General features: G+C 47.8%; 1 protein-coding gene across 1 annotated transcript in view; it reads right to left on the reverse strand.

Moving 5' to 3' along the window:
* ABCA4 (ATP binding cassette subfamily A member 4) overlaps positions 1 to 15,636 on the reverse strand; it is a gene marked incomplete at both ends in the record, with an annotated part of 144,856 nt that overhangs the window by 48,398 nt on the left and 80,822 nt on the right. The window contains 9 exons of the mRNA XM_080691475.1: positions 537 to 585; positions 954 to 1,159; positions 5,280 to 5,364; positions 6,745 to 6,938; positions 8,321 to 8,458; positions 8,784 to 8,923; positions 10,077 to 10,208; positions 12,053 to 12,227; positions 13,885 to 13,974. Coding sequence (XP_080547601.1) covers positions 537 to 585; positions 954 to 1,159; positions 5,280 to 5,364; positions 6,745 to 6,938; positions 8,321 to 8,458; positions 8,784 to 8,923; positions 10,077 to 10,208; positions 12,053 to 12,227; positions 13,885 to 13,974 — 1,209 coding nt within the window. The remainder of the gene's footprint in view (positions 1 to 536; positions 586 to 953; positions 1,160 to 5,279; positions 5,365 to 6,744; positions 6,939 to 8,320; positions 8,459 to 8,783; positions 8,924 to 10,076; positions 10,209 to 12,052; positions 12,228 to 13,884; positions 13,975 to 15,636) is intronic.

A 15,636-nucleotide genomic window follows, 5' to 3' on the forward strand; every position in this document is an offset into this window, starting at 1 on the left:
GGGAAATCCTGGAAGGGGCCCAGGCTGACACATATAAAGAAGTGACTCCCAGAATCCACAGCAGTTTTGGTCCCCCTGGTTTTAAAGTCTATGGGCCACTAAATGAGGGTTTACGATGATTTTATCTTGATCTCAGAGGGACAGGAGACTCTGGCTGGCATCTGGGCTGTATTAATTGTCACCATTATCTCTATGCACTCTGCAGCTGCCGCACGTGTTTACAGGAATGGAGCAGAGGCTCGGTGGGGATGAGAGGAGATGAGGATGGTGACCCGGCAGGGAGAAGAGACTGGGGAGAAAGGGCGAGAAGTTGGGGAGAATGCTACCCATCTGACTTCCGTAACAATTCTAATTCATCCAGAATGTTCCTACCCAGACCTAATTCAATTTCTCATTTTTCTGATATCTTAAGCACCAAGCATGCAAAATCCCAGTTACTTGGGGATCAGACACTATGGAGAACTAGTCTGCTTTGTTGTTTTGTAACTTTTCCTGTAGAATTTCAAGTTAGAGTGTGGGGCCACACACTTGCGTACCAGCAAACAGAGGTCCCGACTCAGAATCTTCCGTGACCTTCAGAAAAATCTGTCAAGTGATAAAAAAAAAAAAGAGAGAATTTGGTTTAGGCGTTTCTGCTCTCTGAAAAAAATCTAACCCTAGTTCCATTTTGTTGGGCGTTGCTTCATCATGGGAAGAAAATGCATTATGGCTCTTTAAGAACATAATCTTCTATAAATGCAAAAATGTAAGCACACAGTGACCACAACTACGTAAAGTATGTACGTGTGTAGACAGAGGCAGGAGGAAGCAAGCCAAAACTGAAGATGGTTGCTATGCCTGGCTGGGGAAATTATGGCTTTTTCCTATTATAAAACTTCACTCTAGTGTTAGACTTTCTCAAAGGACTGCCTCCTCCGGCACCTGACAGAAACCAGCCTCCCTCTCTGCTTTACCTCTTCCAGGGGAGTGTCAGAAATTCCAAAACTGCTGAGCCCCAGGTCAGCCAGCGTCTCCTCCAGCTCCCTGAAGAGGCTGGCATATGCTCTCTGCTTGAAATTCTTATTTGGAAGTAGGAAGATAAGTTCTTGACCAATGCATTCCACCAGCTTTGCCTCAGGAACATGGTGGCAAACCACATCTACCAGCTCGTTCACATTGCCTGGGACAAGAGAAAAGACTGTGACAGCAACCCTACTTTCCAGAACACAGAAGAGTGTGATTGCCCTGGTCTTCTCTTGAGGAGGGAGCACTGTGTCATTCAGCAGTGACTCTTTCGGGGACTCATACTCCCTAAGTCTGTTTTGTTTGTTTGTTTTTAGCTAGTTGGCTCCATGATGGCCACAGGTGGAAGGAGACAGATATAAAAACACTCCCCGCTGGTAGCTGTGCAACCCTGGGAGGCCATGCAATGTTCCTGGGCCAGGTCTCTTCCTTCAATCAAATGTTCTGTTGCCTGAAGCCATGTTCTTTCGGGCAGGTCCTCTGCCAGCTTTGTCATCTGGGAAAGGGGGGGGGAATAATAGTACCCGCATTGCTGGTGCTTGTGAGAATCGAGTGAGTTGGCACAGGCAAAGCACCAACAGTGCCAGTAGGTGAGTGTTGGCTGCTACGGCAATCACCAACATCGTCCTAGGAATGAAAGCGCTTTGTCATTATTGCTGCTTATTCCCTGAAAACTTTTAAGAGTTAAGTCAAAGTTGTTTCCATTTTCTTGGTCTGGCCCAAGTAAGCTATAGGGCACTTCCCAAGACAAGTGCCTGGAACAGGTGACCCAGTGACTGAGAAGCTCCCTTTCTAAATGATACACCCATATTGGGCGTGGTGGTGCATGTTTGTAATCCTGGTGCTTTGGAGGCTGAGACAGGAGGATGTGGCTTCAAAGCCAGCCTCAGCAACTTAGTGAGGCTGTCAATAACTTAGTGAGACCCTATTTATTATTTTATTTCCAAATAATAAAATAAAAAGGACTGGGGGTATGGCTCAGAGGTAGAATGCCCGAGTTCAATCCCTAGTACATACACACATGTACACATGTACACACACACACACACACACACACACACACACACACACAAATTACATGCCCATGCCTGGTCTAACTTCTTGGAGAGCTGATCCACTTCCCTAAGGGTTGCTCTGGTTTCCTTAAACAAAACAATCTTTACACCAGCTCCCAGGAAACACAAAAGGTTGGGAACCCATGGGGAGAGGCTATTGGCGGGGTGGGGAGTGGTGTATGTAGTGGGGACCAGGGGCATATGTCAGTTATCAAGTATTGACCTAGTATTCTTATACTGTTGGAATTTTTAAAAAGTATGTGTTACTTTAAAGTTAAAAGGTTAATTTAAATAACTTCAAAACATGTACCTGAAGAGAGATAGTTTCCTAGCTCTTTCTTTCTTTCTTTCTTTCTTTCTTTCTTTCTTTCTTTCTTTCTTTCTTTCTTTCTTTCTTTCTTTCTTTCTTTCTGGTACTGGTGGAACCCAGGGGCCTTTCTACCTCTAGGCTATACTCCCAGACCTATTTTATACCTTTTTTTTTTTTTTTGGTGGTACTGGGGTTCTTGGAAGCCCTTCTACCTCCAGGCTACACTCCCAGACCTACTTTTTTCTTTTTTTTGGAAACAGGGTCTCTTAAACCAGTGCGGCTGGCTTCGAACCTGTGCAATCCTCCTGTCTCAGACTCCCAAGCGTGGGGATTACAAGTGTGCACCACCACGCCCAGCCCTATTTTATACTTTATTTGGAAACAGGGTCTCCCTAAGTTGCTAAGAGCCTCACTTAAGTAGCCGAGGCTGGCTTCGAACCTGTGCAATCCTCCTGTCTCAGCCTTCCAAGCACTAGGATTACAAGCATGTGCCACCATGCTTGGCACCTAGCACATTATTTTTGAAAGACAGATCAAAGGCAAAGGGATTCTGGGAACTTAGCACTTGACTCTTTATGCCAAGCGTGGTAGCGCATGCTTGTAATCCCAGCATTTGGGAGGCTGAGACCAGAGGATCACAGTTCGTGGACAGCTTCAGCTACTTAAAGTGAGGCCCTATACCAATTAGTGAGACCCTGTTTCAAGATAAAGAATAAAAAATAGGGCAGGGGGTATAGCTCAGAGTCAAATGCCCCTGGGTTCCATCCCCAGACTCCCCAAAAAAGAACTTGATTCTTTAGAAAACATCTTAGAAAGTTGGGAGCCGGGCGTGGTGGCGTACGCTTGTAATCCCAGCATTCGGGAGGCTGAGACCTGGAGGATTGTGGTTTGCGGACAGCCTCAGCTACTTAGTGAGGCCCTCTGCAACTCAGTGAGACCTGGTTTCAAAATAAAGAATAAAAAATAGGGCAGGGGGTGTAGCTCGGAGGTCAAATGCCCCTGGGTTCCATCCCCAGACCCGCAAAAAAAAAAAAAAAAAAAAAAAAAAAAAAAAAAAAGTTGGGAACACCAGTAAATTATTTAATTTGTTCTATTTATTTATTTTTTTGCACTGGGGACATTCTACCTCCAAGCTACACCCCCAGCCTTTTTTTATTATTTATTTTGAAGCAGTGTCTTGCTATGTTGCTGGGGCTAGCTCAAACCTGCAATCCTCCCGTCTCAGCCTCTCAAAGCACTTGGATTATAGGCATGTGCCACTGCACACGGCAAATTTCCTTGTTTCACAAGACCCATATGAAGGGATTTCATGGCTTTTACCAAAGTCCTTCTGCTTACATCTATGTAATGGGAAGGCTTATTTCATATCTGACTTGCAAGCTGGATTTGATTGTCTTTAGCTCTGGGGTGATTTCATCCTGGGGCTGGGAGTTCTCTCATGAGGAAGCAGCTCTGCCCTAGTAGCTATGTGGGGTCACGGCCATTGTTCTCTTAGGAAGGAAATGGCAGCTGAAGCCACTGGATTCCCAAGAACTGTGTCTCAGATGTGTGTCAGCCTTCCAGAAGTTAGCTCTGGCAGGGAGGTCTGTGAGTGTGTGTGCATATGGGCTAGTGCGAGAGAAAGGCCGACCCAGAAGCCAACTGGCGACTGAAGTCATCTTCCCTCCCTCTTTGGGTCACGATTTCTTACTGCAATTCCTATCATTTGCAGCATCCCTAGTCTATACAAAGAACACTTTTACTTAGAAATAAAGGAATAATTTCAAAAATCATCCCAGTTAAACAAGCCTGTTTCCAACTTGATTTTGGTGGGTTACAGTAGTTAAACATATTTGTATTTTTTAAAATAACAATTTATTGAACAAGATCCCAAGGAGGAATCTTCAGAAAGCCAGGAGAGACCCACGGCGAGGCACAAGAAACAAGAATCACCCTAAACAGATGTTTTCTGTTCCCGGGTATTGTCTGCACAGGGGGAGGGGAGGGAATCCTGGTAATGAAACTCTGGGTATTTCCCCTCGAGCTATAAACATAGTACAGAAGTACTGTCTGGTTTTCTTGTTTCACCAGATTTCACTTAGTGAATTCCTCAGGTTTAGGAAGAATCTGTGCTAAGTAGGAAACTTTTCCATGATAAGCAGACACTTTCCTTCCTTCATACCCTGGATCGGTACATAAGTTTAGTTTTGCCTGTAACCTAGGATTATAGGGCGTGTGTTATTTCATTTGCAACGATGTCTCCAAGGGAGGCTAGGGGTGGGAATCAGCAGAGAATGGGAACACTTGTTGGCAAGCTCGCTGAGTCTCCAAGCTCAGATCTCCTGGGTGTGGGATCTACAGTGGTAGTCTCTTTACTGCCTCTCTCTGGAGATGGGGGTCCCTGTGGTCTTCAATACACCCTAATTCAAAGGAGACTCACTGGAAAGTTGGAGGCTCAGGGGAGAGCAAGAGTGTCACAGGGTGTGTGATATTACAGACTTGCCGTCCCCACCTGTCAGTCTCAAAGTTCACGGTAAGAGCTGTGTGTCGCTGTGGTTCCACCAGAGGGCGCTCTGGTTTGTCTTTAGAAGCGAGGCTCTCCAGGCACTAGGGGATGTTCATGGAGAGCCTGGGTAGGAGGCCCCCAGGAGTGGAGGCTCAACATGGGTAAGGGAACAACAGTATAAATAAAGACTGGATTCTTCATTAAAGCGAGAGGGCCCTTCAGTGCGCCAATGGAGGGAGTTGAGGGAGAAAGAAAAGGAGAAAAGCTTAAAAAAAAAAAAAAGAGCAATTGCATGATTGTCTCCCACCCCCAATACACAGAGCGTCCTCTCGCTCCCATTCAAACGCATCAGGACAGGACACACTCAGCAACATCACCAGGTGAGGACCCCTGGGCCAGAAGCAGGGGGGGCCCGCCCAGCCCTTACCATCCAGGACTTGTTCTGGAGTTATCGCGTCCAGACGGGCTGGACATCTGGCGGAGAAGCCCTTAGACGCACAGCTGCAGGTTCCCTACAACAGATGGACAGGGATGACTGACAAGAGACACACTGCCTCCACGAGAGCACCTCCCGATGCTAACCGCCGTCACCACCTACCTCGTTTTTCACTGCCAAGTGTGCTCAACACAGTTTTTCTTCACTGTTTAATCTACTAACTCATCTGAGCATTTTGAGGGTGTAGCCACTTGATGTTATCCTGGGGAGTGGAGTGAGTCAGGCACAGAGACAAGCAGAACCTCAAAGGATCCTTCGGCTTATCATAAATCAAGCGACAGCCTGAGGTTCTGTCTACGTTTTGCTCCTTCCTCTCCCTGGATGTGCACTGGGCTGTGGAAATCTACCCGGGACCGCAAACCCCGCAGCATCTGGACACTTAGGCACCATATAAAGCTTGTGACAACTTGCAGGTGAGCAGGGCCTGTTTCCCAGGAGCCCAGCACACATTCATAACAAGTTATCTTGTTATCTCTACCACAGCCCTAGAAGCAGAAGCCGAGACCACTGGTTTCATTTTCCATGCGGGGGAAAAAAACTTCAGCAAGGAATTAGTTATTTGCCCAGGATGACACAGTTTGCATACTCAGCCACCCAGACCTGAGTGTGTGTCTCCTGAGATGCTGAGTGGTCTTTGCTGTCTGACATTTTGGGCTTTGTCATGTTTAGGTTATAGCTCCAAAGAATGCCTTTTCTTAGTTTTCATTTACCACTAGAATTCAGGTTTAGTTAGGGAACATGAATTTTTGGAATAATAAAAGGAAACTGAAACAAACTACGTGTGTGTGTGTGTGTGTGTGTGTGTGTGTGTGTGTGTACAGAACTGAGACTCAAACCCAGGGTCTTACACATGCTAGTAAGTGCTGTACCACTGAATCACATCCCCCAACTATTCTGAAAGCAGTCCAACTTTGCAGGATAGGACGCTCACTTCTACGCTGAACCAGACCACATGTGCAGCATGTCACAGTGGTGCGTAATAATTTCAGGGCTTATTTTTGTGGTACTGGGGATGGAACCCAGGGACATTCTACCTCTGACCTACACCCCCAGCCCTACTTTTTATTCTTTATTCTGAAACAGGGTCTCACTGAGTTGCAAAGGACCTCACTAAGTAGCCGAGACTGGCCACAAACTGTGATCCTCCTGTCTCAGCCTCCCGAATACACCACCACGCCCAGCTGTTTTTTTTTTTTTAACTAGTTGTTTCATTTTGGGTGAACAGTCTCTGTAGAAGGGTTTATCAGAAGGTATCTATCAAAATCTCCTGCAAATGGTCTCAGAAGCCAAGAAGCTGATGCTGATGGTAGGAGCTGGTGTGGGCAGCGGTGCCTGGAGAGGTGGCCCCCACCTATGCTCCTTCTCACCCAGGACCCCTCCCCGGGCAGGCACCCACCTCACAGCCACTTCTTTGGCTCTGGATGTTTTTCATCTTACGGACCAAGGTCAAGTAGAAGCCTGTGCCAAAGCAGTTTTTCAGGAAGAGCGGGGTGCCCGAGCAGTAAAGCCTTCCCTGGGAGATGATGGCGATGCGGTCGCCCAGGAGGTCGGCCTCATCCATGTGGTGAGTGGACATGATGATGGTCCTGCCTGCAGGGTGGGAGTTGAGGGAATCACCAGGTGCCTCGGGCAGGGTGTGGGTGGTGGAGGATGCACACAACCTCCTAGTTATATGGTGGCAAAGATGGGGAGATAAAGGGAAAAAAAGGGATCGATTCTGCAGCATATTCCAGGAAGCTGGAATAATAACCACAGCAGCCAACATCTCAGCTTCACGCATACTGTAAACCATGTACGCACACCGTGTCTTCATCCAGCATGGGCCTGATCCAAATAAATCACCGTGGATGAGGCATGCCTGTTACCGTCAGCACCTGTTGAGTTTCACATGCACGTTCTCTGGATCACTCAAGCTCTTATTTTTTTGTTTTTAAAGAACACACGCAAACACACCATTACCAACTGGAGATGGCATTTAAAGAAAAGAGTGAGCCGGGCGTGGTGGCGCACGCTTGTGATCCCAGCATTAGGGAGGCGGAGACAGGAGGATCGCAGCTGGAGGACGGCCGCAGCTACTGAGTGAGGTCCTTGCAACTCAGTGAGACCGTTTCAAAATAAAGAATAAAATATAGGGCTGGGGGTGTAGCTGAAAGGTAGAATGCCCCTGGGTTCCATCCCCAGACCTGCAAAAAACAAAACAAAATAAAAAGAAAAAAGTAGAGGGGATTTCAGGAAGGCGACCCTTCGGTAAAAGGCGTGGGGGAAGTCTCTGGTCTGCACAGGATCGGACCATGCTGTCCCTTTTATGGGCACTCTGAGCTCTGCCTGTGGCCTCTCCTGGATCTGAGCCTCTGGCAGGTTCCAGGGGAGAGGAGAAAGGTCCCGTTCTGAGACGTTTCCCTCTGTGGAGGTCACTCTGTGGCACATCTAGCACATCGCCCTCATTCCTGGTCCCCAACTAGGAGCTTCTTGATATGTCTGGAGGTGATCCCAGTCCCTTGAGTTGGGTGGGAATTTCATTCAGAGCTGCACCCATTACTCCTGACTGAGGGGCCGAGAGAAGTTTCTACAATCTTTTGGGAAGTAGGTGGCCCCCAGTGACTCCCTGATTATCTTTACATAAAACTCTCAGGAGAGGCCGGGCATGGTGGCGCACGCTTGTAATCCCCGCGCTTGGGAGGTGGAGACAGAAGGATCGCACAGGTTCGAAGCCAGCTGCACACGCTGGCTTAGGAGACCCTGTTTCTAAATAAAAATATAAAATAGGTCTGGGAGTGTAGCCCGGAGGTAGAAGGGCGTCCAGGAACCCCAGTACCACAAAAACAAAAACAAAAACAAAAAACCTCTCAGGAGGCTCTAACTCGAACTCAGATTCACAGACAGAGTTCCATCCGAATGTCGTCACGGCCGATGCAAAGCACCAGGCGTGAGGAAGCCCCGGGAGACACAGGACCCTGAGCAGTGGCCACTACCTGAGCGGTACTTGAGGAGCAGGTCCCAGATGGAGCGTCTGGAGTAGGGGTCCACCCCAGAGGTGGGCTCATCCAGAATGACCACCTTGGCATCTCCCACAAAGGCAATGGCGACAGACAGCTTCCTCTGCATGCCACCTAGAGGCACAAGGACGGTGGGGGTCACCACAGATGCTTATACAGAGTTCAAAACCCTACTATTGTAGATGCAGAAAAGATGAGCCTTGCAGGCTGTTCTCACATTTTAATTCAAACATCCAGACACCAATACAAGTAAAGCCCAGGCTGCTGCAAGACAGAATTCCATATGGGAAATGATTCTACGGCAGCCAGCTCGTGGATTCTCAGGGTAACGTCACAGAAGGGCTCCAATGCTTAGGCGCTCTCCGGTTACCAGCACCCAACCCAGCCACCTTCTGGGCTTGCTTGCCACCCAGGCCCTGAGCTTTCCAACCCTGAGCACCTGATAGATCCTGAGCTTCTTCATTCCTCTTGTGATGGAGGCCTGTGTCCTCCAACATGGCTTCTGTCTCCAGCTGGGCCTCCTCCCGCGACTTCCCTTTCAGCTGTGCATAGAACAGGATGTGCTCAGCCACTGTGAGGCTGCAGGGACAGGACGAGCAAAGCAGCGGGCTTAGTAATTCCATCTCTAGCACTTAATTTACAGAAATAATTAAGGATGACTACAAAGATTTAGCAATCAAGATGTTCATTGGGATATTATTTATGATACAAAAGCAAAACAAAACAAAACAACAAAAACATCTTGTCTAAATATCTAACAAGAGAGCATGGCTTATATAGTTTTTCATACAATAGAATAGTATGTAAACATTAAAATTATTTTATAAATGAATATGTAATGACATGAAAAGACATTCGTGATACCTGGAATTTAAAAAAAGCAATCTCATTTTTTAAAAATCAGGTTATAAAACTGAATGGATAATTTTATTCTTATATATATATTAAAAAAAAATTTTGCGGTACCGGATTTGGAACCCCAGGCATTCTACATCTGAGCTACACACCCCCAATCCTATTTTTTATTCTTTATTTTGAAACAGGGTCTCACTGAGTTGCAAAGGACCTAACTAAGTAACTGAGGCTGTCTAAAAACTGCAATACTCCTGTCTCAGCCTCCCAGGTATTAGGATGACAAGCATGTGCCACAACACCTGGCTCCTTTATAATTTTAAAGTGTATGCATATAGCTATACATGCTTAGGAGAAAGTTTTAAAAATTATATACTAAGGTATTATTAACAATGGTTAACATCTCTGGATGGTGACTTTTATTTTCTTCTTTTCATTTAGCTATCTTTTCTTCCTTCCACAATGACTATATATAGACTTAGGTAAGAGTAAAAATATTTTAATTGGATAAAAAAAAATTGAAAAGTCAACCCTTCATGCTATGGCTTAAAAGAGAAAAAGGAAGCATGGCTCTCCTCTCTCTTTGGTGCCTGACAGGAAGTGTTTCAGGGCTGAGTGTGGGGATCATGGGGCCCAGGAGTCAGAGAGAAGAAAGTGTCACTCTCCCTGGGGTTGGGGTCCCTCAGCTCTGAGCACTAGAGAGGTAAAGTCCCACATCCAGGGGAACAATTTTTACTGCACATTGGACAAGGACCTGGACCATGGGGGACACCAGGAAGGAGCCTCTCCTCTGTGCCCAGGCCAGGCAGCCTGAGGGGCTCTAGAGGACACCGAGCTGGGGATGGGAGAGGGGAGGCACCGCGCTTTCTGTGTGGCTTACTGATGGAACAGGATGTTGTGCTGTGGACACATGCCGAGGCTCTGCCGGATCACATCCAGGCTGGTTTCAATGTCCTTTCCCCCGATGAGCACAGTTCCTGCTGTTGGAGGCAGTAGGCCTGTCAGGATGGACCTGCAGAACACAGAAATATGGCAGAGGAGATAGCCACTAGGAACTTGTGTCAGGAGGGCAGCCCCACACCAGGGTGAGAACATCCACAGTGATTTCTGCCTGTGGCTCTGAATCAAACCCACACCCTCGTTCACCCACACCCTTGTCCAACCATACAGGTATTAGCACCAGTGTGTGCACCAAGGGCCTAATGCAGAGAAGCAGAGAAGGAAGGCAGATGGGTTCTCTGCTTCTATTGATTGCTCAGGACTCCCCGGCAAGCACCAGTGGGCCATGGGAGTCCCAGTCTCAGAACAGCGACCTGTAGCTACAGGCCCCCCAACTCCGCCACATAGCACCTGGGGCTAGAGGGACTCCATATAAGGTGTTCAGTGCATGGCTTGCTGCCTGTCTGCCGGGTGAGCTTTAAAAGACACTGAAAAGACAGACACTGAAAAGTCAGGTGTCAGCATTCCAAAGCCCAGGTAAGGCCTCGATGCTGCTGAGGAGCCCGAGTACACACAGGCATTCAGCATGCATCTGCTGACCAATGACTGATTGGAGCCAGGTATGGAATTACCAACCAATGATATAATGTTTGGATCCAAACCACAGAAAGCCCAATAGCAATGCTGTACTTATGGAACTAATGGCTTCCACCTGCTTGGGCGGTTGAATGGATTACAGTCAGTATATGTAATGCACTTAGAAAAACCCCAGAGTAAAGTAAAACTCAAAAACACTATTACCATTATTACGAAGCATTGTGTTTCAACCCCAGGGGAAGCTGCATTTTCTGCAGTCGATGAAGTCATGTGTTTGCCTGTGAGAAGCCCTGGGGTCCTGGATGGAGCTTCCAGCTCTCAGACCATATTAGTTAACAAGGAGAGAGATCAGATGGATGCAGTGCCACCACACCCAGCTCTGTCCCTGAGTGCTGATAAAATCGCAGGCTCTCTGAACTGGTACACTGAAGCTGAAATCTCTGTCAATCAGCCACTAGAGGGAAACAGACCCAAATGCTATGGCACCGGTCCACATTCCATTCACACTGAACCGCCCAAGAGCACATTCCGACGCAGGGTGTACACTGCTGTTCCTTCCTGGGGCTCCAGAGAAGCCAAGGACTTGGAGACTGCGTCATAAGAGTTGTTGTCCCCGAGAGGCCTGCATGGGAAACCTCGGCAGCCACGTTCTCTTTGGCAGATGGTGCTCAGGCCCCTTAGAGAAGTGTGGGGAGCCCCTCCCTCCAGCAGAGAGGCCCACACAGGCCCTGCATCTTTCCTGCACTTGGCCTTCAGATGCCAGGCTTACCCCACGGGCTCACATAATGACTGCCTCTTCTGTACTTTCTCCAGAAGCGTGGCCAACTTTCACCCGGCACCCTGTGCTGATGTTGAAAGCTACTTGATAATTGGCAGGGAAAGGAATGCTCTTTGAAAACCAGCAGTGCTGTGCAGACCCTAGGCACGGGGTGATGGCCATGGCTCTCACCATGGATGGGAGTGATGCAGAAATGGTTGGGAATGGGGGAAGGGTTATTAGAAACAAGAGGCCGTTTGTGGTGGGAAGACCTGGCTCATGTGCCCAGTGAGCTATTAAAGTCAGTGGCTTCAGGAAGGCCACTTACACTCTGAGAATGTCAGTTCCGGGGCACACAAAGGGGACAATAATTTACTCCACCTTCCTCTTGTTTCTTGTGAAGTCAAGCATTAAAATATATGAGTGGGCACTGAAAACCACAGGATGCTTCATAAGTTCTTGGGAATCACAACTAGAGAGTTTTATCACTAGGATCCAGTGAGAAAGAGTTAGCGCGATGGCAAGACGGCATGGTGAGCCATCCTCTTTGCCAAAAGACTCACAGGGTGGTGGTTTTCCCTGCTCCGTTGTGACCCAAGAATGCGGTGATCTGGCTCTCGTAGAAGGTAATGTTAAGACGGTCCACAGCCGGCCGGGCGCCGGCTTCATAAACCTTTACCAGATTCTTCACACACACCCCGGGAACCAACCCTGGAAGCTCCCTCTCAAAGAAGGAGTCTGAGGAAAAGAAACAGCATGATATAAATACAGCGCTTTAATGTACACACGCCATTGTTTTTGCCTCCAGTGTTACCCCCCCCCTCCCCAGGGCTTCAGCTATGAATTTGTAAGGAAGGCTAGAATAGCGATGGTAATAATAGTACTGAACATTTACTTAGCACTGACTATGTGCCAGTACCGTCCCAACTGCATTCCATGCATTTCCTCATTTCACACTTGGAACAGTCCCACAGGTAGATATCACTGGGCTCATTTCAGACACAGACACGGCGTCGCATCAGGGTCACAGGGTTCATGCGGCAGAGTTGCTCATCATAGAGCACAACTGCTTATGCACACAGCCCCAAGTTCCATCTTTGGTCCCAGGTCCTGGTTTCTAACAGTCTGTAGGATTCCAAGTGGATTTCTTGTAGCAGCTCAGGCTCCTTGTATTCTTCCTCAAACAATATTTTCCTTCAGACTCCCCCACATCCATTCCTGGAACCCCATCCTCCTTGCCAACCCTGGCTTCCATCTTTGAGTCAACTCTGACTTTGGCTGACTTCCCACTCCTCAGACCTCCGGAACAGCTCACTCCTCCTCATCCCTGTCCCTCATTTCTTTCCTACCCCTTTCTTCCCTTCAGCACAAACCCTCATTATGCTCTCTACCTCTCCCTCACCCCCAGTCTCTCTCTTCTTCAGTTCACTCTAAATAGCACAGTTTAATTGCTGTCTGAATATTATGGTTCTAAACATTTGCACCTCTGCAAAAGAAAGAGAGGAAAAAGAAAAAGAAAAAGAAAAAGAAAAACAAAACAACTTCCATTGCTTCCTGTATCTGTTTCTCCTGGTCTTATCTGTAACTAAGATGGAACTAGTCTCCCCAGTCCCCAACTGAGGCCTGTTGTACCACTTTAGGACAAGGGCTTCTAGAAGCCCAGCCCCTGCAAGCCAGCCTGTAAGGAGCTCTAGGCTCTGACTTCAGCTTTGTTAAATGGTACCTGGGCGGGGGTGGGAGGAAGCTGGATCCTTCTGTGTAAGGTCAGGCAAAGTCAGAGACAAAAGCACCTCTCCAAACCTAGCACATTAGCAGCACAAGTGCATACTCCTTAGGGGCTGAAAACCCTTGGGAAGGAAAGATGTAGCTGCAAAAGCCTGGGACACAGGCTTGTGAACCTGGTCCATTGGGGCGGCACGATTAGGTAACTTCCACTGTCAGGAAAGGCTTTTGATGGTTTGAATGAATGGGCTTCTAGATTTGTCAACCACGAGTGCAGAGAAGTCAGCTCCGCTAGACTCCTTCCCCTTACACACAGAAGCATTTATTTTTGTCTTTCCTTATAGCTCATATCCGCTTAGAGTCCCAGTGACCCAAGTCATTGTTCTTGGTAAATCCTCGGAAGTCAGCACATTCGTGCAACCCACTTGGGATTTGCTTAACAAGGACACAAATACACGACATACTTGGGATTTGCTTTCTCCAGGAAATATGCGTTAATGTCTAGGTCGGACCATGCATTCTCCATACACCAGCTGCCCCTGGGTTCCTTCTGGTTGGCAGAAGGAGGCAGCTTCCTTGGCTTCGTCGTGCCCTCATGGGCTGCTTTGCTCTGGCCCTTTCCTGGGGGAGGGGTGGGTTCTGTACCTCGTTCTGCTCTTTATTGGGGTTTTACCGTTCATTTCTCCTGGGTGTTCCGGGTCCTCCATTTCCTCTGTCAGGGGCTCAGTCTTTTCCAGGGCCCTTTCTTCTCTGGTTGAACAACCTGCACCAACCAACGAGAGTTGAGATCAGCAGAGGCCAGAAAGGTGGGGAGAAGCACCCTTGAAAGCCAAGCCAGCTTCCCCTGAGACCAGCCCCCCACCTGCCTCCTACTGGGACCCACTGCCCAGCTGTGAAGTGCTCAATCCTGATTGTGCAATCTTTGCCAAGCCCAGGGGCAGTTTTGCAATTGGAATTTCAGAATTAGAGTTTCATCTAATTCTCTTGTTATTTCTTTTTCTGTGGTGCTGGGGAGTGAACTCAGGACTTCAATCATTCTAAGCAAGGGCTCTACCACTGAGTTACCCCCAGGCCTTGCTGAATCATCTTAATGTGCTAGGAGGGACCCACTGTGTTAGAAAGTATGATTCAAACAAACAAACAAACAAACAAACAAACAAACAAACCCAAGATTGATTTGGAATCGGTTTTCTAAGCCCACCATGGGTCACTTTTCACTCCAATCCAAAAAGCATCAAAGCCGTGGTGAACCTTTGGGTAAAAGCCCATTCAAGGCGATATGGTGGGCAATCAGTTAAATTAGCTTGAGAAACAGCTCTCCTAAGAAACCCACCTATCTGGGCATTCAAGTATTTGGGGATTATGCTGGGTATGGTGGAGCACACCTGTACTCCGAGTAGTTGGGAGGCTGAAACAAAAAGATCGCAGGTTCAGCCTGTGTAATTTCATGAGACCCTCTGCAACTTAGTGAGATCCTGTTTCAAGTGAAAAATAAAATGAGCTGGGGAGTAAATCGTGTACACTGGAGGTAGATTGCCTCTGGATCTAATTCCCAGTACCCCCCCCCCAAAAAAAAAGTATCTTGGGATTAGTACCAGGTGAGGGTTCAGAGCTAGACAAGTTTTGAAGTATATATATCCCCCCAAACACATGCACACAGTGACTTTTTTTTGTGAATTTGGCATTTGGTCTAAAAGGATGTCAGGATATCCTGGAAGGGGAAGGGGAGCAGAAGGGCCAGTCACTGGAGAGGAAGCAGGGGCAGGAGGAAGCCATGGCCCCCAAGCTCCTTAGGGTGCGCGTGGTGCTCGGTGCTGGGTGCCCCAGCCCTCTGTGGATGGCAAGATGTGGGGTGAGCGGCTGGCACAGTCTGGAATCGGGGGTGTGCCACTTCCAATACTTCCATCTCTGCCTCCTGGATCTGTCAGTGCAGTCCCCAAACTCCCATGGTCATGTTACTAGGTTTCTCAGTGCGTGAACACACAATGAAATAGCACGGGGAACTAGCATTCTAAATACCGCAGTCGTTACAGTGAGCTCCCATCAGGAAACGGATCAAGTTCCAGGTTTTGTCTATAGTGGTGAGTGGGATTTATGCAAGAGACTGATGTCTACTGGGCTCCATTTCTTCATTTGTGAAAGAAGGGGGCAAGATGAAGAAACTCAGTGGGGGTTTTCTGGTTTTTTTTTTTTTTTTTTTTTTAATGGTGCTGGGATGGAACCCAGGGGTTTCTACCTATTTTATGTTTTATTTGGGAACAAGTTCTCACTAAGTTGCTGAGAGCCTCACTAAGTAGCCGAGGCTGGCTTCAAATCTGCGTGATCCTCCTGTCTCAGCCTTCCAAGTACTGGGATTATAAGCATGCACCACCACGCCTGACAGTTTTGTTTGTTTGTTTGTTTGTTTTTAAGACAGTGTTAGGGG

Source organism: Muscardinus avellanarius (genome assembly GCF_963383645.1).
Source record: "Muscardinus avellanarius genome assembly, chromosome: 3".
Taxonomy (NCBI): Eukaryota; Metazoa; Chordata; class Mammalia; order Rodentia; family Gliridae; genus Muscardinus; species Muscardinus avellanarius.